This window comes from Amia ocellicauda, chromosome 13 (assembly GCF_036373705.1).
Source record: "Amia ocellicauda isolate fAmiCal2 chromosome 13, fAmiCal2.hap1, whole genome shotgun sequence".
NCBI lineage: Eukaryota > Metazoa > Chordata > Actinopteri > Amiiformes > Amiidae > Amia > Amia ocellicauda.
In genome coordinates, this window is record NC_089862.1 from 29,917,260 (window position 1) to 29,943,072 (window position 25,813).

General features: G+C 43.2%; 3 protein-coding genes across 4 annotated transcripts; 1 reads left to right on the top strand and 2 right to left on the bottom strand.

Moving 5' to 3' along the window:
• Nucleotides 1-6: 6 nt before the first annotated feature.
• Nucleotides 7-5,988, bottom strand: polr1e (RNA polymerase I subunit E). Its single transcript, XM_066720568.1, has 13 exons — nt 5,860-5,988; nt 5,371-5,440; nt 4,966-5,069; nt 4,790-4,866; nt 4,388-4,473; nt 3,933-3,991; nt 3,335-3,479; nt 3,088-3,198; nt 2,321-2,417; nt 1,967-2,097; nt 1,629-1,710; nt 1,147-1,278; nt 7-768 (listed from the first exon to the last, which is right to left on the bottom strand). The coding sequence occupies exons 2-13, from the start codon at nt 5,432-5,434 to the stop codon at nt 609-611; spliced, it is 1,248 nt and encodes a 415-aa protein (XP_066576665.1). The 5' UTR covers nt 5,435-5,440; nt 5,860-5,988; the 3' UTR covers nt 7-608.
• A 3-nt stretch (nt 5,989-5,991) lies between these two features.
• On the top strand, nt 5,992-18,846 carry zbtb5 (zinc finger and BTB domain containing 5). Of its 2 annotated transcripts, none has more exons than XM_066720566.1 (2): nt 5,992-6,162; nt 12,134-18,846. In XM_066720566.1, the coding sequence occupies exon 2, from the start codon at nt 12,137-12,139 to the stop codon at nt 14,249-14,251; it is 2,115 nt and encodes a 704-aa protein (XP_066576663.1). In that variant the 5' UTR covers nt 5,992-6,162; nt 12,134-12,136; the 3' UTR covers nt 14,252-18,846. The 2 variants fall into 2 exon arrangements, with proteins under 2 accessions (XP_066576663.1, XP_066576664.1); XM_066720567.1 differs by lacking the exon at nt 5,992-6,162 and adding an exon at nt 6,229-6,457.
• Nucleotides 18,847-19,731: 885 nt separating this feature from the next.
• Nucleotides 19,732-25,574, bottom strand: LOC136766765 (glyoxylate reductase/hydroxypyruvate reductase). Its single transcript, XM_066720569.1, has 9 exons — nt 25,372-25,574; nt 24,010-24,140; nt 23,266-23,338; nt 22,743-22,859; nt 22,118-22,206; nt 21,830-21,931; nt 21,433-21,568; nt 21,217-21,347; nt 19,732-20,350 (listed from the first exon to the last, which is right to left on the bottom strand). Exons 1-9 carry the CDS (start codon nt 25,455-25,457, stop codon nt 20,229-20,231), a joined length of 987 nt encoding a protein of 328 aa, XP_066576666.1. The 5' UTR covers nt 25,458-25,574; the 3' UTR covers nt 19,732-20,228.
• Nucleotides 25,575-25,813: the final 239 nt, after the last annotated feature.

The following is a 25,813-nucleotide window of genomic DNA, read 5'->3' on the forward strand; positions in this document are numbered from 1 at the left end:
CTGAACTATATTTGAATTATGTACTTTATTATGAAAGCTGAACTTCAGTTTACATTGTCAACCCTAGTCCTACATTCTTATTAAAGTAGATATTTTAAATCAGTTTCCTGTGTAAACTATATCTAGACAAAGGCAACTGCAGTGACAGGACTGGAGATCAACTCCTGGAGGACATTTTACTCCTCCTACACTGTGCAGCGCAGAACAGAGGAGAACAGCGAGTGATGGGGGGAACGGGAGACGAGAGCAGCAGTCTGTTACAGACTTTCACAGGAGTTACAAGTCCATTAATTATCTCCTCCTGCAGGGCTGGGTAACAGAGCCAGCTCAGCAGAGGTCAAGCCGCCTCCATAGAGGGCAGTGAGTTAAATGTATTAAGGGGAAATGGATTTTGTAACTCTGAAAGACTAGTCACTGGGAAATATGGATGTACTGTAAGGAAGTGGGCCCTTTTAAAGGCCGCCTCATAGTGCGACACATGACCCTGTAACTGATGAGTCTAACTGCATAGATTATTTAAATAACAGAAGTCAAACATGAACCAAGAAGCCACGTTGTATCGCCCCCAGGATGATAACCAACAAAAATGCTGACGTGGCGTCTACCAGCTATGACATCTTCTTGCGTTTCCTCCTCTCCATCCTTTGGTCATACTTCATCAGCGGGAGAACCAGTGTGCCCAATTTGTGGTCCTCCATCAGCCCCCCAGAAGCCAGTACAGATATTTTGCCGATCTTCAGTCCCATGGCTTTAGCAACTTCAAGCATCCTAAACCGCAGAAACAAACAAATGAAACACACAGCCAAAAATCAATCACAGTTCAACCATGTGAGAAAACACTACATAAAGTACAAAACACCTCTGGATCCAAAGAATGAAACACAAACAATATAAATAATGATTTTACCATGCAAGTTTCTTAAAGTTCGAGATAACGCTAAGAATACATACTTATTACACACAGAACTGCATTTAGGATGGCCAGTCGCCAGGAAACTGTGCAATTATTACATTCTAAAGGTGTGATACAACCATAAAGGTTAAAGCAGACCCAAGATCATGTGTCTGGCCAGATAAGACCAGTACAGAAGACCCCCTTGACTGTAGGACCCTGGATGGCAGTGGTGGGAGAAGTGGTGTTCTCACTTGTTCTCGGTGAGTCTGAAGTCTCGTTGCAGTAGAGTCAGGTCCACCTCAAAGTCTCTGATGTGAAGCAGGAGGGCCAGGGCGTAGGCAACAATCTTAGTCTTCATGGAAGCTGGAACCATATTTCGAATCCTAAAGTCAAAAAAGAATATATTAAAGAACTGAAACAGGGCTGAGCAATATTCATAATACTAATACATGGTACGTTTTCAAGGTTCATTTGCAATGAAATAGGCAAGAGCAACAGTCACTGTGACCAAAGTCTTCCTCTGTGAACTTGTTTTTTGTGCCTTAATTTACTGCATCTCCCCCACACTCTCTCTCACTATCACTCAAAGTTGGAAAGTTAAACCATTCTTTTGTTTGACGTCTCTTGCACTACAATGAAAGGTACTCATTTAATTAGACAAATCACCACAAATCTCTCAAGGTCTGTTAACCCCATTGCAGTGTTTCAAGGGATAATAGCAGTCAACACTCACTGGCCATCATTGAACGTTTCAACAGTGAAGTTCTTGAGGAAGGAAGTCATAATGTTCCGTGGCATGCCCTCCTCCGAACCATCTGGAACAAAAACAAAACACAATCAAGACACCAACAAAGACTCCAGCGCAGGTTCATAGTCAGGGTAGGGTGATGACAACATGCATCTGCTGATGAGAGAGGGGTGTAACATTTTATGCAACTATTTCTAAATACATATGCACTTTCAGGAAAATGTATTACTGAGGACCTCTAGAGTACAGTGGCTGTGCACAGATGTGAAGGAAATAATTTCTGGTAAAGAGGAGGTGAGGCTCAATAACTTGGTTCAACTTACACTTTGGGCCGATCCTTCTCTGGGAGGACAGCTTGAAGAGCCAGTTGAGATACCAGAGGCAGCGGACTTTGTGGTCCTGAGCCTCTGGGTCCTTAGGCAGACACTGCAACTCCTTGAGCACAACCAGGGAACTTCACAACAAGGAACACGATGGTTAGACATTTCTATAAGCAGTGTGAAATAGGGGTGACTTAAAAGCATGAACTTGCCCTACTTCATTTTAAACCTGAGATCCTGTAGATACAAGGGTAGATTTAAGAATAAATGATTGGGTGCTAGCTAGAATCAAAATAGACTGGTCCCCCGAGGGAGAGCGGAGAGAGACAGATATAATCCATGGAATATTGTCAGTACCTCCCCTCCTGAGTCATCTTCTGAATGTCCTCCTCAGAGAGTCCCTTCAGAGTCTGGGCGGGCGTCTCCAGGGCCTTGTACTGCGCCGGGGAAATAACTGAGGAGCGGCTCAGGAAAGCTGTCGAGAACCCTTACTACTACTGAATGGTTTTATTAAACATGGATTTGAATCACTACCTACACTAGACTGGGCCTTTTTATTGATGGGGATTTTGACTGGATTTTGAAAGTTTACCTTTTTGATATCAGATGATGCATATCTTTTCAATTAATTATCAATAATTCAAGATTAAAACTGACAAAACACTAACTTTGCTTAAAGTTGATTGCTTTTTAACTTATGACAGTGAAGTGTCTATTAATCAGTACAAAAAAAAAAAAAAAAAAAAAAACCCCAATGTAATGTTGTCCATGTCAAACGTGTGAATACGGTACTGACCCTTCCAAACAATTTCTGCATTCTAGATTCCCCAAAATTGCATTCAGAAGCCTGCATTTTAAAAATGTAATCCCACATGCAAACCATATTTTGGAGACTGTAAGGGCTGTACACTCGCATCCTGAGCAGATTTCCAAATGCGATTTTCTCAAATGTATTAACTGATTGACTCAGGCAACGCAGTGGAGAAAGGTTTCATTACTAGAACATGAAGCACAGCATTCTCATTTCTGAGAAGCACTCTGCATCTTCTGGTCAGAAACCCCTCTAGGTCAAAGATTCACAGAGACACACACAAAAAAAGATGTAAATAAACTAGAAAGGATACGGGAGTCAAATGCGTAGACATCGGCAGGTGTTTCTGCCCCCGGATTACAAGGTGGGAGGTAGAGGTCATTTTCAGCCTGTGTCTCTGTCTGCACCACATCCTGTACAAGGGCTTTACAGCAGAGAGAAAGTCACAGTTATTGCAAGCACTAGCTATCTCTCCAGAGAGGTCTGCTCAATTAAGCCCACAGTTCTGCGAGCCTTCAATGGCAGCAGGGCGATTCCCGCTGCCCTCAGCAGTCACTTACCTTTCAGGCCCTTCTTTTCGATTATGTTGTCAGCCGCTTTGGCCACAGCCTTGTGCAGAGTCTCGCTGCCCACCTGGTTCAGCCGCCGGGAGCTCAGGGCACGCTTCTGCTTATTGGTGCCAAAAGCCTCGATCAGAGAATCCACCTGGCAGACAGGAGCAGGGGTTCACATTGACACAGGCCAGGATCCAGACACAATCTTTATTCATTACCCAATTCATTTCCATTCATTGTACTGTTTTGTGGTCCTTAACCATGAATCCAACAGATGTGAAATGTGCAGCTTGTGCGTGTAAAAAGGTGATCTTATCGCCCCCTGGAGGAGTGAAGTGAGTGCATGTGTCTAGCATGCGTTATCTTTTCCCTCTTCTTGAATGAGAGAATTTTAGGATGGATGCTTAAGTTTGTTAAACAGATTAAGACAAATTATAAGTACATCTATACAACTAATTATTGCCTAAGGTGCTCCAACAAGTATTAACTCAGGGGGGTGGAGACCAATTATAGTATTTCATTGTGTATTTGTACTGCATTCTGCTACTCTAAAAGCATTCCAACAAAGATCAGTCATCTCTACCAACAACACCATAGCAAGTACCTTTTCCCTGTAGGATTTATCCTGGATTTCTGAGGCACCTTCTTCCTTTAAAGTTTCACCTGCAAAAAGATAGAGGCAGGGTGTTTAACTTAAGAAAGAGTCAAATGACAAGCACCATTATCACACAAATCAAAACACTGATTTTGAATAAACTTTCCGACTGGATACCCTGGGAACAAGACATTTCAGTACAACCGCAAGAAACGAAATCCCCAGCCATCGCTTATCACAAGGAAATATCTTCCACGTTTTTCACCATGATGTATAAAAACAAAAACACTGAAATCATGTGACTTCAGAGTATTTCACAGCTGGAGGTGCAGGGAGAGAAAGCCTCAATCATTTTAAAATGGCAGGATTCAGTCTTTCTAAACCCTTTATTAAAATGTAAAGCTTGCGTGGAAACAATCGGCTTTTCAGTCTAGCTCAAACAAATTACTGCCAGTGGGACATACCTGGGAGGACTGGCTGCATGCTAAACAGCTCAGCGTTGTGCACCTCCATTCGGTTTGTCTTCTTGTCCAGAACGCCTACATAATACCTGGCAAACACAAACCGGGAACAAGGAGAAAAGGTTTGGATACTGATATTGATACAGCCACCATCAGAAACCTCAATGGGCACTAAAGCAGGGAGCAAGCAGGTGTGTTGATCTTGCATTTCCTTAATCTGTATATCAACATTTAATCTACATTGTGTAATTTATGAAGAGAACACACAGAATGCATGATCTTTCCACTTCCCACGAATTGTATTCACAGATCTATTTGTACACAACACCCACCTTGGTTACATTGTTTCCCCATGAAACAAAAACATGTAGGGAGACTGTTTCCTTTCCATCTGCAATAACTTACTTGCAAAGATTGTTACATTTTAAGGATCCTGCTCCATAATTGTTGCCCACGTAGCAGAGCCGGTCCGTGTCCGCAGCCTGCAAAAACACAGGCAATGTCAAGCAACCAACCCGCGGTGCCTCGGTTCTGATTCTGCAGGAGTGCAATGCAGTTCAACACGGATTGGGTCATCTTACCACAATACGCCGGTTCTTCTTTCTTGGATTGCTGGTGTCCGCGTTTTTATAGAAAGTGAAGTCCACTTGTTCTGTGTTTTTAATTTGTCCATTGGAAAACTGGACTGCAGCACAAGAACAGGAAAAGCACAATTAATGACGGGCCTTATTTACAACAGCCTGGGTTGCCTTGATGTTAAGATGGCATGCCTTTCATTTTAGAAAATATGTACTGAAGTTAATGCATTAAAAAAAAAAAACATCTGATGAACTAAAATCTCTGGTCAGCAGCCACCCTATCCTAACACCACCACACTCACATGTGCACCACGTGTGAGCAAAACAGCAGAGCCGGACACCAGTGCTTTGCGGCTGTGTTTTAAATCATGTGTCATGTTATAGTTTGCCAATTCATTCAACTTTTACCTATTAACGCGCTCTTTCCCGCTTGCTCTTCTTCACAGTACTTCCAGACACTGGAGGCTGCCATTGCTGACTGAAGGAAGGAAACACACACAATAATAAAAACCTTTCCCGGTGACAGCGCCCCCAAGTGGTTTCGAAATATTATCCACACGCAGCCTACTGCCCTGCACTGGACGTGTTCGTGTAGCGCAGATGGCTGCAGATCTGCGCGGGTCTGCGCTGCTCCACCAATGGGACGGGCGGATTCTGCAGATCTGCGGACATCTGCCCTACAGTAAACATTAGTTTAACTTTCGCACTGTATCATGTACAGTAAATGGATGGTATGTGTGTATGCAAGTTTGCTGGAAATGTAGTAGGTCACTTAATTAGCCTGTACCTTCATTCAAGGCTAGAATGCATTAATAAAGAGAGATACTGCATCCCTACAAACAAGTATAGATAAAAAGGAAAGCGGATGTAACACAAATGGTAAAGATGCATGTATACCTTACATACAGTAGCTTATTATGCTGATAATTAAGCAGAGTCGTGTCCTGCAATATTATTATTAGACAGACTCATCTCATTCATCTCCAGGTGACGTCACTGGTCCGGGCCGCCGCTTTTCCCGTTCCGGTTTGGGCAGATTTGCAGGAAAAGGAGGGGAACTTTTTTTTTCGGACTGTTACTTCCCCTGTTCCGGGAGCTATTCCTGTAAACGTTAGACCTGCACGGCGGGGACACCGGCCACAAGCGTCCATGCTAGCGCCGGGTCTGTGCTAGAGACGGGAGACGTCGTCCTTATCGCAGGTAGGCCCCCGGTCCGAAGTGTTCTCGGTGTCCCGGCTGGTCTGCCGGGGGCTAGCAGTGGACGCGAGTGCGCAGGCGCGGGGTTAAGACAGACATAAGCCAGACTGGTCCTGCAAGACTGCGAAGAAAAGGGAGGAGGGAGCTGGTGTGTGTGCGATACATATATATACATATATGTGTGTGTGCGCGCAATCTATCTGCAGACACAACGCCGTTATTAGGATCCGGCCTCGCAGATCTGGGCTGTGTCTGATGAGTGCGCAGGGGGTTACGGTGCTGTGATCTCGGCGGTAAGGTACGTGTGTGTGTGGTCTTTTGTTTTGGCCAGTGACAGATCAAAAATAACGTCAGAGGGCAGGAGAGGGAAGCCAGACAGTTTGCTCAGATGCAGGAGGAGGGGGGGGCAATGCAATTACACGTCAACAATGTGGCTTGCATGGTCGATGGAAGTAATGCATTGCATCCTCTCTTTAAGGACAAGGGTGGCTCGGGCTCTGGGTGGCCGGTTGATACACCCCCACACGGACAGTCCAACAACCAAAAGGATTACATTAGCAATGCTACTAAAACAACACGCGTCCTGTCGCCATGTGTCTGCAGGCTGAGATGTGGATCCAAATAAAGTCCTCTCAAAAAAAGCATGGCTAAATCTGGAGAAATGGATATTCCGTTCGTGCTGATGTTGTGCCAATCCCATTTCTGCTGCTTGCATGTTGGAGCATATTGTGTTCCGTGTAATACAAGCTCGCAATGGCCTCTGCTTTGTGTAGTTGGTAATAATCCCCCCCTGCTCGGTGTTTTTTGTATGCAATGGCTCTTCTGCAGGGGATCGGCTGGGGGGGCGAGGCTGGCTGAGTTACCTTGAATGAACCCCGGGCAGAGGCGGCTTTGTGTTACGCGCTGCTATTGCTAAGTGGCTCAGGCAGACTGGCATTGGCTGAGGTTTCACCCAGCGATTTATTACCGGATCTTTCTATTGTTTATTATTATTGCACGGTGGGATGGGGATCTTCTGTCGTGTGGAGGGTTGCAAATGCGCAGGAATAGCGTGGCATCAAAACAAGACCTGCTAAAACACAACCGTGCCATTCATTAGGACGGTGTGCATCTTACCCAATTTGCATTCATTGCATGCAATAAAAAAAAGCAAGCATAAAGGCATCAGAGCAGTATATAGGCCTATGCACAGAAATCCTGAGATTTTAAATAAGATTGCTTTTTTTATGCATCAGCTGGAAATATAGTTTGTGGCCTACTAGTCTCAGGGGATATTGTAGTGCTTGTTTAAAAAGGTTTAGAGACTATGCTATAAGTACATACATGCCCGGGTTTGGAAAGCTTTTTAAGTCCTGTTTTGGAACAATGGCACTAACAAAATGAGCGGGCTTAATGCAGAAACAGTGTGATGCCACTCTGCACTACAGCAATGTGCTTAGAAATGATGTGGTCTAGTTTAGCTAATCAGCAGGCAGTCAGACAAATTACCCAGATACAATAACAAATACACAAATTAAACAACTGTGAACACAAATAAAAGAAGGATTAGCCTAAAAGAAACAGCAATGGACCTGATTTATAGTTTTTGTGATTTATATATTTTAAATATACATCTGGTAACTTATACCAACTATAATTGGTCTGTTTTTCTTCTTGCCAAGTAATTAGAAAGTTACCATATATGTTGTTAAGGCATATATTATCTGGCAAATCATATATTATTATTATTATTATTGGTATTCAGTCAGGAATGGGAAGTTTTTTGTATTTCCCTTGCTTAAACATGGAAATTGATTTTGTGTTCTACACTGTAATTCGCAATAATGGTTTCACAGCGGTAATTTTACTTTAATGTGGGGAATTCTTCCAGCTGTAGGTGAGCTGGTTTCTGGCTGACGTCATATGGTTATGAGTGCTTCCCCAAAAGTGCGTTTACTGTGGGACTTTCACGGGAATTGGTCAAAAATAGAAACAAATGTGCTCACTTTCATTCTGGCTGGTGATTGGCTAGCTCATCACAGAGTTGTGATATCCAAGACTCTCTTAGGTAAAGATGTGCTAAAGGCTTCTGAGTGGCCAAAGCAGTGGCAGAGAAATAAGTGTAATTTCTGATCCATACATTAACAGGTGTCCAAAAACTATGATATGCTGATGGGAAAAGTTAAGGTATTGCAGATCTGCAAAACCTTGACTGAGCAATTCTTGAGCAATCCCTACACAACTGGCCTTGTAAAAACACTCCTGGGCACTCCCTCACAATGATGCTAAGCCAGACAAAAGCATTGGTCAGTCTGTAAGCACATTTGATGTACATCAAAGGAAGTTCACCACACTCCTATTTTACCAGTGCTCAATAGATAAGTGTTCTTTGTAAGCCTGGGTGTATATTTACTTTGGTCTAATCTCTATCACACTCCTATAAGGTCGGTATTACTTTTGGTAATATTGTAATAGGACAAGCCTGCTTCTTAACTGTTGCAGACGTCATTCGTGAGAGGACTGGTCATCAAAAAGATTGTAGTAGACCAAAGCGAATAGTGAAATATATATAGTGAACGATTGTGTTTTTTTTTTCGTCATCACATGACTTTGTGGAATATAGTGTATGTATTGACATATATAGACATGCACAGTAGTCTTTAGAAAATGTTTCTGTGGGAAGCAGAATTAGATTCGTTACAGGAAACCACCGTAGTTCAAACTCAGACCAAACCAAGTGTGGGAACCCTTTCTTTTGCAGAGTTGTGAGCAGAGATGTACAGCGAGAGGTGCTTAACAGGCCTGAGACTCACAGTATAGGAAGGGGGAATTACACCGATAATTTAACACTTCAAATGAACACAGCACGTAGACTAGCATGTCATAGACTGAGAATCTGCTAGTAAATAGAATAACTAAACAAAGATGGATTAATTATCCACACACCTGTATCTTAGTCCCTTGTAAAATCCCAACATTTTTGCAGATCAGTCAGACCCAGGTGGGCATCTGCGATTTAGGGTTGGCTTTCGGGCTGTACCTGGCATGTGCAATCTGTCCAAACCACTATAATGAACATATTCAACCAAAAATAGAAGGTAGAAATAGTAGGTGTGCAGATTGTTCTAGCTGTGATATTTAATCATGTTTATGTGATTCAGTAAAAGTGCACGGTAAAGCAGCTGCCTCGTTCCAGTGATGATCCAGAATGAATCGTTGTTAAACTGCATTGGTATTTTAGATAGTTACTCGGCAGATTAAATCAAAGTGGCTTCTGTTATGGTGACATTTAAAAACCAATTACTGTGTAGTGTTATCTGCCATTAGGGCATGAAGCATGTCTGCTGTGCATATAGCATTCTTCAATTGTTAAAGGGAAGATGTTTGCACAACGTTTGCCTTGACAGACCTCTGTCGTCCTGGTCTGCTCCAAAGGCAAAGCATTCTTAGCGTTTCGGTTTCAATCCAAACAACCTAATTTGTCTGAGACTGTGCTTAAATTACTAGTTCCTGATGATAAAGAAAAGTACAGGAGACGGGGTGTATTTAGAAATGCGTTGGGGACTCGGATCCCAAGAAGTGGTCGGCTTTGCCTTCACTGCAGTACAGAGTCTTGCATTGAGATAAAGGAGTGACTGTTTGCATCTCCCACTGAGCCCAGATTCCCTTATTGGAGTTGAGGTTTCCACAGTAAATTTGCAGAGTAGGTTTTCTGTTTAAACTTTGTTTTTCATATATCAAGAATCTGCTTTCCTTTGCAGCGGTTTGGTACAATGTTTTGCTGTACTTTCCTTGCTTTACCATAATTTCACTTTTACTTTTCACTGTGGGTTTATCATGGTATGTTATAGTAGACGCATATAAGTGTTGTATGTACTTTGAATGGAGTTGTCCATATCTCCCTGTGATTTCCTTCTTTCCTGAACTTGCGGGAAACCCTAAAACATTATGTTAAAGGTATGGGCAGATGGACTTCATTTCCCAAAAGAACCTCAAGGATTTCAAATGCCCCCTTTGAAACACCAGGTCAGAGCTCCCGACATTTTCTTAGCACCACACTTAACAGCATCGGCGTTGCAAAGCTTATTCTTAGGAATGACATTCCACTGACCTAACATACTGCAACTGCACTGACTTCCACACATACTGATGTAGACAGCCAACAAATCTTAACTGCTGTTGGGAATATGACTTAATTTTCTACGTGTGAGTGAAGGTCGCTTCGACATATAATTTATAGCTTCTTATAACTTATTGGTGGTTGTTTTCACTCGAGCGATACCGGGAGCTACAGTGAAAAGTGTGATGTACGGTGGCTGAAAGGTCCTAAAAATAGTTTTTTAATGGGTTCCAAGGTGTGTTTCTCAAAGCCTCTTGTTATACAAACACTGTGCTATTTCAATATGTTTACAAATATCTGTAGGCCTACATATATAATGTTTGTTTAAATTGATTGTTATAATGTGTTCGAGTATCCAATTCAGTGTTTTTCCCTGAATTCTGCGAAACCATCAGTGTTCTCCGCAACACTGATTTCATAGGGCCATACTGACGTTCACTATTCTGAACACCCCACAGTCCCTTTCAACATATGGGTTGCGTATGAATAAAGGCACTCCAAGGTTAAGCCACTTACTTTTTTAGATTTGTGCGTGCGTGTGTGTGTAGTGGAGGGGGGAGGGGTTATATGGTGAAAGAGATCATGGTTAATGGTGTTAGTGCTTGCTTGGTTTTTGAAGCAAGTCAGGGCCTGTCACTTCACTTCTTCTCAGTCACACATGTAGTGTGGTGATCTTAATTCTCAGCCCTTCAGGCCCAGAGAGGACAGACAGTGGGGTGTGACTCTGGGGGGGGGGGGGGCTTAGCATGCCGACATCTTCACATGCCAGTTCTTGGAAGACATATTAATTTACCCTTCCATGTTGGAGTGCGATGTCCGGAGCAGCAGAGTTTGATTTGCTTTGTTAAAAATGTTATTGTATACTTGACTAAATAATTAATTCCTCTTTCTCTGAGGGTTTGGTTTACTTAAGGGTTGTGAAAGAAAAATGGGATTTTCTCTATTACACATTTTGTATTTTCAACTGAGAACTTACATCTAGGGGTATGAGAGTCATGCTTAAAAAAACAGTGAATAGTATGATATTTTGAATGTTACAGAGGACATACATGATTTTTTGAAATAAATGATCTAGTTGATGTTTGAATATGTATGTGTTTATTATATTAGTTCTGTAATTAAATACGAGAATAACATAACATAATAAAAATAATCTAATTTTGAGGTCTTCCCATGAAGCTCTAACAGATGAGTCCAATGTGCACAGGACTTTAAAGTTTGAAATTAAATCAACGACAAAGCGTGAAATGGACCACTACATGTCATGTCACGTCCCCAAGCTGGCTTTTCTAGTTGTCAAGTGGGCTCTTCACAAGACATCACAGGAGGGCAACTGAAGTACTTTAACTATTGTATTGTATTCCTGTCGGCAGTTAGGCCGGAAATGGTAGCAGCCTGAATTCTCTTTGCAAGTGCTATTACTTTCTCCAGATGTTAAATGTGTAGCAGGATATTTACATACCTAAATATGAATAATGTGTTTTAATTTATATTATTTTCCTATAATGGCCCATGCCATCTCTGAAAATCTCTTTGCATTACTGTTAAAGACTCCTTTTTGGCCAATTACACCTCCATGTAGTATTCTATTGTAACTGATTATTTACTGATTGGAGGATTTCTGTTTTTTTTTACGATCGAGACTCAAAGTCTCTATGCACCATACTAATGTTTCATAACTCCAACTGCCATTAAAACAATTTCTCTGGGTAAAAGCATAAACGATCCAATAACAATCCATTGTCAGTACAGCTATTTAAGATTGAGCTTAATATTTACACAGAACTTTTAGGAGATTTTAGCTTCTTTTGAGAGAAACATTTTTCACACTTAACATTAATCTTTTCCTACCTTCTTGTTTTCTGTTCTCCTCAGGTCATGGATTTTCCCGGGCACTTTGACCAGATATTCCAGCAACTGAACTACCAGCGTCTGCATGGGCAGCTGTGCGACTGTGTGATCGTGGTGGGCAGCCGTCACTTCAAGGCCCACCGCTCGGTGCTGGCGGCCTGCAGCACCCACTTCCGGGCGCTGTTCACTGTGGCAGAGGGCGACTCCAGCATGAACATGATCCAGCTGGACAGCGAGGTGGTGACGGCCGAGGCCTTCGCCGCCCTAGTCGACATGATGTACACCTCCACCCTCATGCTGGGGGAGAGCAACGTCATGGATGTCCTCCTGGCTGCTTCACACCTGCACCTGAATGCCGTGGTCAAAGCCTGCAAGCACTACCTGACAACGCGCACGCTGCCCATGTCCCCCCCCGGAGAGCGGGCCCAGCAGGAGCAGCAGCAGGCGGCCAATTCGCGGCTCCAGCGCTCCTTCCTGCTGCAGCAGCTGGGCCTGAGCCTGGTGAGCTCTGCACTGAATGGGGCTGAGGAGGGGAACCAGGTGCGAGGGCCCAGTGGCGTGGTGGAGCAGCGGGCCTCCTTTCCTATCCGTCGTTTCCACAAGAGGAAGCCCTCTGCCGCCCCTGAGGACCGGCCCAGGCAGCGGCTCAGACCCTCGGCAGCCCCCGAAGAGTCAATGATGATTGGCGATTCCGGGGGGCGTGATTTCTTCTCTCCGGATTCCCTCAAGCTGGGCAACGGGCCTAAGCCAGATACGGGGGTGGGCGGGGCAGTGGTGGATGACAGTGCCGGCATTCTGGAGCAGTCCTACGGCGGTCCGCAGGAGGACGCCCAGATGCCCAGCCAATCGGACAGCGGCCGGGGTGGCCCGGGTCAGCAGCAGCAGCAACCAGGACATGGTGCGGATGACTTCCAGGACCCCCAGCAGGAGCTGCCTGTGGAAGGCGAAAAGGCAAAAGGTGGGGAGGAGGAGGAACACATGCGCGTTGTGGTCAAGAGTGAGCCCCTGAGTTCCCCAGAGCCCCAGGATGAGACCAGTGACGTCACCTCTCAGGCAGAGGGTAGCGACCAAGTAGAGCCTGGAGCTGACAAGATCGAGCTGAGCCCGGAAAGCAGTGACCGCAGTTTCTCTGACCCTCAGTCCAGCACTGACCGGGTCGGGGACATGCACCTGCTGGAGGGCTCTGCAGGGGGAGGTGGAGGTGGTGGGGGTGGACCAACAAGCAATGATAATCTGGACAGCAAGCAGGCGTTCAGTATCTCCAGCTTCCTCAGCAAGGGCTATGCAGGGACTGGGCAAGGCTCTGCTTCTGCCTGCGAAGACAACCTCCCAAACACGACCAGCGCCGAGTGCCGAATAGAGGGGGATGCCACCTACCTGCTGAGCCCAGAGTCTGTCAACGGGGGCTCCTCCTCTGGAAGCTCTCTGCTGCACCACCACCCTCCATCCCACCATCACCACCTCTCCGGGGACAGTAACCCTTTTGGGGACTCAGACGGCCACTTCCTGAGACCCATGCAGGAAGGCCTTGGCTACAGGGGTGCTGATCAGTTTGCACTGGACTTCCAGAGGTCTAGTCTGGGCCTGCACTCCCTCTCTCGCTCCAATAGGGGCGGTGGAGGAGGTGGGGGAGCGGGGGGGAACACCGCCACGTCCGCCAACCTCGGCTTCCCGGGTTACCGCCGCATCGCGCCCAAGATGCCGCCAGGGGTCGGGGGCTCTCTGCGTATGGATGGGACTCAGCTCCAGGATGCCTCTTCCTCTTCCACAGGGGGTCCTCACTTGCTCCTAAATGGGACAGGCGGGGGCTCTGGTTACGACGGAGGCCAGCACGGACCCACGGCAGCCCCTCCACAGCTCACCCGCGCTTCGGCGGACGTGCTCTCTAAGTGCAAGAAGGCACTGTCCGAGCACAACGTGTTGGTGGTGGAAGGGGCGCGCAAGTACGCCTGCAAGATCTGCTGCAAGACCTTCCTGACACTGACGGACTGCAAGAAGCACATCCGCGTGCACACGGGCGAGAAACCCTACGCCTGCCTCAAGTGTGGCAAGAGGTTCAGCCAGTCCAGCCACCTGTACAAGCACTCCAAGACCACCTGTCTGCGCTGGCAGAACAGCAACCTGCCCAACACCCTGCTGTAACATCCCCTTGCAGGGGCCCCGCGCAGCTCGTCACACCCTCCCACGCTGAAGTCATCTGAGGGGAAGTGGTGAGTGACGGCACTCCCCAGAGAAAGCTATGGATTCCCTGAAACTAACCAGCCACAGCACAGAAAAATGCTCGCTAGGGTCCAGAGGAGAGAGGGAGACACTGGACTGGGCCTGAGAACAAAGAACAGGAATGTATCGCACAGGGCTTGATTTCTTTTTAAACTAATCATTGAAGTTGCTTATCGTGGGATTTGTCATGTTTAACCACGTCCTTGCTTCTGCACCAAGACATGTACATATAGGAAGACACCAAAAAGTAGCTCAACATTAATTACATGTTTTATTCGTTTGTATTAATTCCTGGACCTGACCAGGTAAAGCATATAATTTCCAAAAAAGAAGCACTTCTTAAATAATCCAACAGGTGTTTCTCCTTATAATGTATACAGGACATGTATTTATATAGTGTTGACATCCAGATCTCAAACCTTAGCGTTTAGGAAGGCGGTGTTGTTCTGGTGACACCTTTGGTGCTCCAAAATCTGAGAATATAAGAGAGTGATTCTGAGATGACCCTGCCATTAGGTTTTGCCCCACTGGCTCCTCTGCGTTTAGCAATTTCTTAATGGATATTTGCCCTGCATTCCTGACACAACGCTGTGCCGTTTCACTCACCCTCCTTCTATATCTGCAGATAAGAGCAGATTCCTCACTACATTTGGAGGAAAAATAGAAGGAAACTTTGAAGTTGACAAATCCCAGTTACAAGACAATTGGAGTGGTTTGTTTGGAGACTTTAAAGACTTTTAGGCCAGTTGACACTTTCTTACAATAAATCACAGTACTTTTTTTTGGTCATTATGACCGATCCCGTTTGGGGAATAAACAACGATCTGTTTCCCTTCTTTAACCGACAGGTATCATTTATTGGATTTCTGATATTATTATTATTTTTTATGACGGAAATCTGTTTTGCTAAAGTAACACTTAAAAAAATCTCTAAACAAAGCGGTGACATCAAAGAAACCGTAATCGTGTGATATTTTGCATCCCAGTTTTAGTAACATGGTGACTAATACAATTCTGCACTTTTGCTCCTCAGTATCCCAAAAAGACCTTTGCAAAAACCCAAATTATGCTCTTCAACCAGAAAACCAACTCTGTACGAAGAGCTGTGGATATATAGGGGTACTTTTTATATAAAAATGACGCAATCCAACTCTTGAGATCCTGTTTTTTTTTGTTTTTTTTTTAGTATGACTGAAGGCTTCTCAAGATGCGGATTCTATTTTTTTTTTTTTTAATACTTGCTAACAAACAGAATGACTTGGTTTCTGATTCTTTCAAGCTTGCCTAACTTTTTATCCTAGTTATTCTATCGGATATCCAGGTAAGAACTGAAGAAGATCATTTATAACGACAGACGGAAATCCATGTCATTTTTGACTGATTTGCACAGTAGTCCTATCATGGGGAAGTGAGGAATCCAAAACTTGGACTGAACTTAAAAAAAAAAAAAGGAAAAAAGGTTTTGCTTCTTTCCCACAAAACCTTCTTTTCAAGGTCAGGCTTTTGAGAAGTGAAACCACACATTACACAGGGTAGTCATCGGAGGGCTGCTTTGGCGGCGTGCGGAAGCCGTCGCGCTAAAAAAGAAAATGGAAAAAGAACCGTGGAAGTCTTTTAATGTTGGTTCTCGCAAATTACATACTCCACCTCCCACTGCTGTGACTGAGCTGGAGCATCCATGTCTCAGGGCAGGGGAGAAAAAGACAAACTAGGTGCAGATGTAACCATGAATTAAAATGTAAATAGTGCACATTTACATAGTCTTGGTTATAGTTTTATTCTTTAATTTAAAAATTAAAAAAGGAAATTAACATAAATGGACTAGTGAAGTTACCGTTTGTGTATGTGCTTTGTTTTTGTAGTATTTTACTCCAGCTGTATTGTATAACTAGACGAGACTAAGCTCACATTTCCCGTAGGAATTAATTGAATTAACCACGGGGGAAGTGTCCGGTCAGTCATTGTATTTTCTAATTTGGAAGTAATAAGGTGTTAGTTTTGTAGCAGAAAGCCCAGCTAAACTTCTGAAAGTGACTCATTTTGATGTCCATCCCTTCCCCTTCCCTTTCCTCACTCCTTTCTGTTGGCTTTTGGCGTTTCCTTAGAATTAACCACTGTAGTTAGTCATTCCAGGGTGGTAACCGAGGTCTTGAAATGTTCATGTAAGTTCCCAGATATAATGCTAGGTGAGGGTTCTATAGATGTAGATGATTATTTCATAACCTACTGGCCTTCTGAACATGATGGCAATCCTGTTTGGCTTTCATTGGTAAAGAGGTGTTTGTGTCATTTGCTTATAACCAAGCTCTTGCATGTCTCTCTTGTATCACCACTGTGCCCTTTACTAAATTCAGTTATCCTTCCAAAAAATCCCAAAAGAAACTAAACAAATAGCAGAAACTGTTTTTTGTTGTTGATAGGGAGTCCTAAGATTATCAAGGTAACTTATTTCCCCAGTAAATGAGATCACTTCCAAACAGCACTTGAAAAACTTCAGCCAAAAGATGAACAAAAACAGGGGATTAATGTTTCATGTCAGTGTCTCTCTCCACTCATTGTCCCCTGGTATTTTTCACTGTCGACTCTGCAGAATTGCCCAAACTGCAGTCCCTGCATTGAGCCTTAGCAGAGAGGAACACAAATAGTTAATGGTTTGGCAGTTGGAATTGTGCAGTGTGCAGAGTGAGGATTATACATCATGAGGGGCCTACACCTCATATCATCTTACAGCATCTCGTTCACTCTTTATGACTGGCCTGGAGGAGAAATGCATACCTCTTCAAGGATCATTGGAAAATGCGAAAGAAAAGTAGACTTTATGGTCCTCTTCAGTGTTAATAGACCTTTCAGAAAAGCTGCGCACAGGACCTGTTCCCAAAGCCAACAGTTTTACATCTTCCAGCTCTCTTAACACTGAGTTTTGAAACAGCTTCTTGGTTTGTCACCCAGATATTTTATATATATATATATATATATATATATGTGTGTGTGTGTGTGTGTGTGTGTGCGCGCATGTATATATACGTATAAATGCACACACACACTCCCCTCTCTCCCGGCAAACAACCTTGGTAGATATCATACCCTTCTCATTGAAATGCAGTTCTCAGCTGAAGGGGTGGTAACATGTTTGGGAGAGATCTGAGCTGCATTCACGCTTCACCTATGGTATCAAGTGAGCATTGGTATTGCAGCTGAAACTAAATGCGTCATTAAACTTTTATGTTTGGTACTGCAAAACAAAACACTGGGTGTTGTGCATGCCTACACTCAGCTGTAAGGGTCTTTCTTTTTAACCTCAAATTTGAATCAAAACTCTAGTGTGCACACTTTAACTGATACCAAGTTCAGTAAATACATTGGGCTAAATCTTGTTTAAACACAATAATACAGTGAAGGTTTGGGCTTTTTTTCCTCATGGCAATGATCGAAAAATAATACAAAAATTAAGTTAAACACAACTCACACAGACTCCCCAACATGTCTTGGACCAAATGGGACACACATGACACCAGAGGCATTCAGTCCAGTCCCATTTAAAAAGACTTATCGCACTGAATTGCTTTACAGTTCTGTAAAATAGTTATCTCTGCACAAAATATGAGGAACTTCACTGCTTGAATGTGCCATTATGTCGTCTTAAGAAATTACCACAACTCTGGACATTTCCATATGTCCTCCTTAAACCTGTCATAACAGGATTGACAGCACACTGATTGGTAGCTTTCTTCTGCCAAGTGTAAAGACTGGGGAGATCAACCAGACCTTTCCTCTCAGTGTTCAGGCTGCTAAGAATGTGTCATCTGTTAGTTTGTTGGCTCCTGGGTACACTCCCTGTTAAAGGGTAAAGACCAATACAACCGGAAATAAGATCCGTATAATATTCAGACACACAAACGGTTTCTGATTCCACCCCATTGTTTCTAAAGAACAGGATCAGCCAGGAATGAGGGCTGACTTAATGGCAAAAAAAAAACAGGACAGTTTGCTTCCTGGGCTTAATTGCTTTGTTCCTGTTCTCCAGAGGCAATGGCAATTGACTACTTCCAGGCTGAACAATTTAAATTTAGGCACAATAATGCTGCAACTGACTCACCCTTTTACTTCAAAATAATAGGTGGCCGTTACCTTTTATAATTTTTTATTTTATTTTGTATGCACAAATGTACAGGCTCTTGGACTTAAATGTATGTGAATGTGTGAAAGTGCACTGTAAGACGATATATTTATACAACCTTAATGTATAAATCCAACTAAAATTGTTTATATAAAAAATAGAAATTGAAAACCTAAAAAAAAAAAAGTTATTGCCTTACAACTCTGGGTGCAAAAGCCAGAGTTAAAGAAATGCCAAAAGTGAAGAAAGTATACTGTACTTACACTATGTGTAGTGTAACTCTTAGAGAATGAAACTGTGTTTACTGCTTTGTAGAGAAGACAAATAAATATGTATTACATTTCACTTGTTGTATAAGCTGGAATAAAGGTTAAAATATCCGGAGTTCATTTGCAGTTTATATTACCTTCCTGAGTTTTTTTTTTCTACTCATTTATAACCATGGTAAACCTGTATAGCCACAATGTGTTTTTATTTATTTATTTAAGCACCTTTTTATGCTGTGAAAGTCCTGGACAACATCATCTTACAGTAAGCACCAGTAAAATTATCTTAGAAGAGCTCAATGTTTGCCCAATGTAATTTCAGAGATTCACTGTAGATAAAGGTTGAAATACAGAGCACTTTACAATTCAGAGATGGATGTTAAACTAATTTACAATAACATACATGAAAATTCTCTAGCCATCTCTGCATTTTACAACTGGAATCAGTGGTGTGGCAGGGTCATTTCCCAACCTCGCCCACTCCACATTCCTACAGCTTTTATCCCTCCTTCCTCTGGTGTCATACTGGGACATCCAGCGGCAACATTCCTGATCAACAGCACTCAAATGTTACCACAGTTTGTTCTTGGCTATACCCTCACAAGCATGCAACACATCTCCACCTGGCTATTGTAATGCTGATAAAATACTGCGTAGATACAGATAATAAAAGTACTCGACAAGTGCATTGGATTCTTCTGAGGTAATGTTAAATATACACAATAAATTAGAGCAAAGTATCAAACATAATCCATCACAATGCAATCAGAATGTGAACATGAGATCAAGTTTTCCAAGAATGAATATATTTGTGCATCTGAATTCCAACCCATCTGCTAATAGCATAGTCAAAAGTGTGTCACTTTGATGGCAGTTTTAAGTTTGCCAGCAATTGTTGGATCTCCTGTAGAGCAGTGGGTTGGGAATTCGATGGGAGTGTTGACGTTTTTTATTTTTAGCCAGGCCTTAATACGGATTTTTTTGTGCATATACACAAGGAGAATAAGTACAACCATAAATACAGTAAAGAAAGCAGATCAGCACAATTTTATTATCACATCAGGAGACAACTTGATGGACATTGCCCCAAAAACTGACACCTGTAGACAATTACAACTGTACAATTTGTTCACAGTACTGGTAGTTTTTATATGCATACTTTTTCTGAACTTAAAGCAGGACTGTTAACTGTATAAATTAGTAGTGTTTTAATTAAACTATATATATGTATAATACAATTATATAAATCATTAGAAAAGTAAGAATCAGAAGTATTTTACCAGCTAATTTGGGGTAATAATTCATAGTTAAAGGCATAAGAGAAGTGTAAAAGGCATTCATCACAGATTATCTATCCAATGGTGCCTTTTGGTATTTTTTTTTAATTGATCTACATGACCCTATGCTAAACCACAGAAACGGTTTCCTCGGGTAGCAGCCCTGCTCTGTCACAGCTGCGTTACAGATGGTAAAGTGTGTAGCGCTGTCTGCCCTTTGAGGAGGAGGGGCCTGGGGCTCACAGAGAGAGCTCGCTTGGCATCTTCCCCCCCGTCAGCCCTGCCAGGAGGTTATTGGCTGCCAGCACAGACATGGTCTCTCTCGTGGAGTATGTGGCGCTGCCTATATGTGGAAGGATTACTGGAACCATGGAAATAAATCAACAGGAAAAAAAATGATTATTGAGAACACCTAAAACACACTACAGCTATTTTTTCTTTTGAATCAAGACAAGGAGAGTCCCATAAAGCTAGATACTTCTTTACTTTTGATAAGAAAGCACTTTTGTTGATAGAGTTTTTAAACCTTCAGCGAAGAACCAAACCTGAGTATTTTTCACACTTCACATATTGCTTCTGATTTCTGTCTGGTCCCAGCCCTCCGTTTACAATACGGGTGAACAAATACACCATGGCTATACCTTATCTCTACGCCTCTGCACAATGAAATCAGCCACTCATTTTCTATCAATAAAACCATGTATTCTACAGCTGTAATGGTCAATTCGCCACCTGTTCCAATGAACTACTATTCTAGGAAAATTATTAAATTATTAAGCTAAGGTTGAGCCAATTTAAAAGCATAAACTGTAGCTACAGCTGTCAAGAAATGTTATATGTTTCTACCTCTGTCTCAGGACACTTGGGAGTTATTGTGTGGAATTTACAGATCTCAGTTGTTTTAATGCTTTCTAATCACTAAAAACACTTCCTGAGGGACTGGTGTATTGAAATTGGATTATCAGGTATCCACAAATCAAGAATCAGGTCAATTATAGTGTTCTCAGCATTCGAAGGTCAGCAGCTCATTTTTCATGCTAAGAAGCAGTTAAATTGTGAGTTATACACTGCTGTGCCATTCAAAAGTGGAAATAAACTTTAAATATTACTTAGAATACACTGCATACTTCAGTATCACACACCGCTGACCTTCTGGTAATTACAGCAGCCACATGCAAATTCAACTGAACTGCAATTGCCATTGTATGCGACACACGGAGCGCTTACCACAGTTCTTCAGCTTGAGCAGTGGGTGGTCAGTGGGCAGGGGCTCGGGGGTGGTGACGTCCAGACCAGCGGCTGCAATCTCCCCGCTGGACAGAGCCTCATACAGGTCCTCCTGGTTCACCACGGTGCCTCTGCACAGAAACACAGACAAATGCACTCAACTCATATCCCTTCTGGGTTTCATTGTGGCTGACCAGTACTGAGTATGTGTGTTACCTGCTGGAATTGACAAACACGGCGGTTTTCTTCATCTTGGTGAAGAAGGCCTTGTTGCACAGTCCCTGAGTTTCAGGTGTCAGAGCACAAGACACGACCACGAAGTCGGACTCTTCGAGTAGTCTGTCCAAAGGCACTGCAGACAGAAAGCTGGGGTTCATACAGGCTCGTGTGGGTCAAAGCCCAGCCCTGGCTCACTGTGTGTTACCAGTTACTGAACATCCTTGTGTCGTGTCCTGCACATGTACTACACAGTTCTCACTGTAAGCGATACTGCAGCTACAGACACTGCCCCCTAGTGTTTGGAAATGACTTTGGATTAAAGATAAAGATAAAGGTAACGATAATAATTATAATGTCACAGTATTCGCAGTGCCTCTCTCAGCCCCGCCCTTACCAAACTCCCCATCCACCTCTGCCGCCTTTGGTTTGGCCGCGCGCCCCCAATAGAGCAGATTCTTTACCCCGAAGGGCTTTAGCCTCTTGGCAATGGCCAAACCTGGACAGGAAAAGAACAGAAACAAAGGCTGAGACACAGATTTCCCCTCGTTCACAGCATGCTTTGAGACGCGCCTTAATAACGTCTGCAGGGTGCTTTGGACTCAGATGTCTGGCCAACACTTGAGGCCTGACCACCATGGCTCTTCTATATGAATTGAACGTTTAGGGTAGTTTTTTGAAATACCTATTCGTCCGAGACCAATGACGCCCACCGTGCTCTCAGACAGACCATAGCCGCACAGCCAGAGGGGCTTCCAGGTGCTCCAGCCTCCACTGCAAAAGTAGATCAGCAGCAGTCAAAAGAAGACAAAACCTATATCTGACTGCAGCTGAATTTAAAGTCAGAATCCACTTTCTACAACTTATAAATGAAGACATGTTCGGGTACAGATTTGCACTTTGTGATCTGCGAGTAGGCTCAGGTTATGATTTGGTCAAGGCCTACGTCAAACCGACCACAGGACAAAACATCTAAAGAAATTACATTATGCCATATTCTGAAAACTATTAAAAAAATATCCTTTTTACTATTTCTATGAACTAGTGCTACCCTCAGGGCCTTGGTCAAAGTGAATAAAGCTTACTGATATTTCCAACTATCCTTATTATTCGCATATTAAAAAGATCTGAGCCCAGACCAGAAAGAGATACATGTTTACACTTCCCATTGTTCCCGAGCCAAGATGTTTAGGTCTTTGCCAAGCCTAGGACAAGTGGTGTCTCTGATGCATTCCTCACACAATATTCCCATTCACTGCAGTGCAACACCCACCTGGGGGCCACATGAGAATAGTTCTGCTTTGACTCACTTCTTCACCTCCTCCACTGCCTCTGGGATCCTGCGCGATGAGGCCAGTAGGAGAGCCACAGTGAGCTCAGCGGTGGCATCCGTCAACACATCGGGGGTGTAGCCCACTCTTACACCCCTGTAACAGAACGCACAAAGAGGATGCAGTCAAAGGAGGCGGAAATAAAGACATATTTAAACCTCAATCATCTTTTCATCTTTTACAACTCAGATTAGTATTCAGTAGAAGAGAAGCACACTACTATCCTTTGTGCAATATACTAAAGAGTGCTTGAACACCAACCATGGGACAGACACAGCTCCTAATTTGTCCAGGCCGAGTGCAGTAGATGCATATTCAACCATAAGACACTGTTGTTAGCCAAGCATAAATACTGCTGGGCTGTTGTACCACATCAAAGTCCTGAAAGTACCCTGCAAATTCAGACATGCAAATGGAGACGACACTTGGCCCTCCAGTAACACACTGACTCTTCCTTTGATAACGTGTGAGATTTTAAGGACTGAGAGCTGGCAAGTCTCACCGTTTTTTGATCTCGTCGATGGCAAGGTGGTCAAAGCCAACAGAGAGTGTGCTGATCACTTTCAGATTGGGTCCTGGGGAGCAGTAAAGAAATCACAACATTACACTGTACACTGTATGTACATTACATAATGTACTGCAGCCAAAAAAACTAAAACCAAAAAGGCTTTCCGACGGCTGGCTGAACTTCACTGATCGTGTTTTCAACAGCAACAAATCTGTCAAAACTAGCATATTGACTGCACTACAGGAAAGAAGAATTTGATTAAATTGCATTAAATTGTTTAAACTGCCTTCATAAACACATTCTCCTGCTGTACATTCCTCTCGTACATTAACTTATTTCCCTCTAATATCGCTAGAACAAGTCCCAGATCTCTCTTTATACCGCACAGTTTAATCTAGTAGAAAAGATTATGTCCTCGGTTTGGGTTATTTAATCTGTTTTCACCTAAACTGTCGATTAGACTTGATGTTTACAGAAAATAAAGAACAACACAGGGGGACTGCTCAATAAAAGAGCGTGGCAATAATCCCCGAGTTCACCGATTCCAGCAATCCACAGATGGCATTTAACGCAGTCTAACTGTTTCTCTAATAGTTGACCAGGTGCTGAAAAACACATTCAAACTGTTTATTTATTTATAGATTTATATAATTGTACATGTTTAAGAATGTAAAAGGCTCCTGCATTAGTGGTAATATGTGAATCCTGTTGAAACAGACAAACGTCGAGACAACATGCCTGCTGCATCCAGGACTTCCTGATCAATCTTTTCCGAGAGAAGACAGAGGAGTCCATGTGCCCCTGACACTCCTTTCAGTAACTCATCTTTGGGCACAGGTTCATCAGAGTCCCACAGCTGGACATCACAACTGAAACAGCAATGGGAATCACTGACTCACACATTGTCACGCTTTAAAAAACACACCACTCCCATTTTCCCATGAAACATTCCCTTTCCAGATTGAGATGAAGCTTTGATCTATACTACACACTCACACACTGCGTCAAGCGAGCAGATGACAAACCCAGTGCTTGGCGTTACATGATTCCAGGGGGCAAAACTAAAGCAATCAGACCTTTTCAATCCAAAATCTTAGGTTAGATTAGGTTTGTGATACATAGGGAAGGGGACAGAGTTTTTAGTTTTATCCAGGCCTATATTTGGGTATTACAGAGTCCTAAAATGTGGTACTCTGGCTCGGCAGTGCAAATTAAGATTACATCAATGCAACCTGAATTACCACTATGAGTCTGGGCCTGTATAATACTCGTTTTTAAACCTCTTACTTATATGCCCATTTCTAGAATATCTATTGCTGCTTTATACAATTCTTGCTGTTGATGAACCTCAGCTTACACATTCCTTAGGCATATCACAATCTCTGATCAATATATTTGATAAACTACGTGTCTGATGTATTGATTATAGCTATTGTGTGGGGATACATGGCCAACCTGATGCCATATTCGCCTCCAATAACAAGGAGGCAGCAGCAGATTTAGGCGTCATTTCCACTACGATTATAATCTTATTCGGTTTTGAATGTGTATTATTTTAGTACGTATTTATGTATTCATTTTAGACAGCTGCAAATCCGTTTGCAGTTTATGCACTTATCGGCTTTGAAAGGTATAGCCGCCAATCAATGTTTATTAGCTGTTTTGCGGTTTTCTTGATATTTTGTGCAAGACAAGGTTGACGTTTTTAATTGTAGCGTTTCGCACTCGTCACACTACAGCCCAGATCGCTACAAAGTCCACATTTGAGGAGCAGTGTGCAGATGCAGACACAGCTGGAGATGCAGATTTGCAGGCGGAGCTCTTGCTAAACATCATCCGGGTCACAGTTCCTGCACTTCATATATTCTCTCTGACAGCTTTTAATGCAATTACTACTGCACATTTAGCATGTGACTCTAAAGTCATAAAGCCTTTTAATGTTTATCCACCATTGCCATGCAATGTCTTCACTGGCTGAGCTGCGGGTTTTAAAGCAATGTGTAAAAGGACAGACTTCATTACACTAACTGCAATGCATTGTGCTAATAACGTCTTCGCCTGCGTTCAAACACAATACGTGAATTCAAACTATTGTCTTACAGTCCAGAAAGAGACAGCGCCTTCAGTCCTTCCTGGGGAATCCTTCTGGTCACAAACACCTTCAGGAGCTGCCGAGCGGCCTTCATTACGGCGCAAACGATGCTCAGCCCAATGCACTCAAAGGCAAACACTTCTGTCAAGGACGCAGAAAATGAAAGCAACTGTAAGTGTGAGCCCCGGCTCCAGTCCCGCAGTCGTGCGCAGCGCCGTGTGCAGACGTGTGTTGCAGGAGAGCAGAGCGCCCCCTGGTGTCCTCCGCGCTGCCGTGCAACAGCGGCCAATGCAGAGCAGTCCACACAAAACAAAGATGTGAAGACAACTGTTTTCTCTTCTTGTTATTATATAGGCAGCCATTTTCACTAATATGCAATTCTGTGTATGTAATTTGGGGAGATGGAGCAGGTTGACCAGTGAGCTGGTTAGATATAACTCTCACTCCATC

Bases quoted from the DNA above. Each gene is read 5' to 3' on its own strand.
- polr1e (XM_066720568.1), bottom strand. From the start codon at position 5,434: ATGGCAGCCTCCAGTGTCTGGAAGTACTGTGAAGAAGAGCAAGCGGGA. The intron at 2,098-2,320 runs GTACTGACAATA...CTTGTTGTGAAG, and splicing joins AAGATGACTCAGGAGGGGAG to TTCCCTGGTTGTGCTCAAGG. The intron at 1,279-1,628 runs GTGAGTGTTGAC...TTTTGACTTTAG, and splicing joins GAAACGTTCAATGATGGCCA to GATTCGAAATATGGTTCCAG.
- zbtb5 (XM_066720566.1), top strand. From the start codon at position 12,137: ATGGATTTTCCCGGGCACTTTGACCAGATATTCCAGCAACTGAACTAC.
- LOC136766765 (XM_066720569.1), bottom strand. From the start codon at position 25,457: ATGAAGGCCGCTCGGCAGCTCCTGAAGGTGTTTGTGACCAGAAGGATT. The intron at 23,339-24,009 runs GCATGTTGTCTC...ACTGCTCCCCAG, and splicing joins GGAAGTCCTGGATGCAGCAG to GACCCAATCTGAAAGTGATC. The intron at 22,860-23,265 runs GTGAGACTTGCC...GTTCTGTTACAG, and splicing joins ATCGACGAGATCAAAAAACG to GGGTGTAAGAGTGGGCTACA.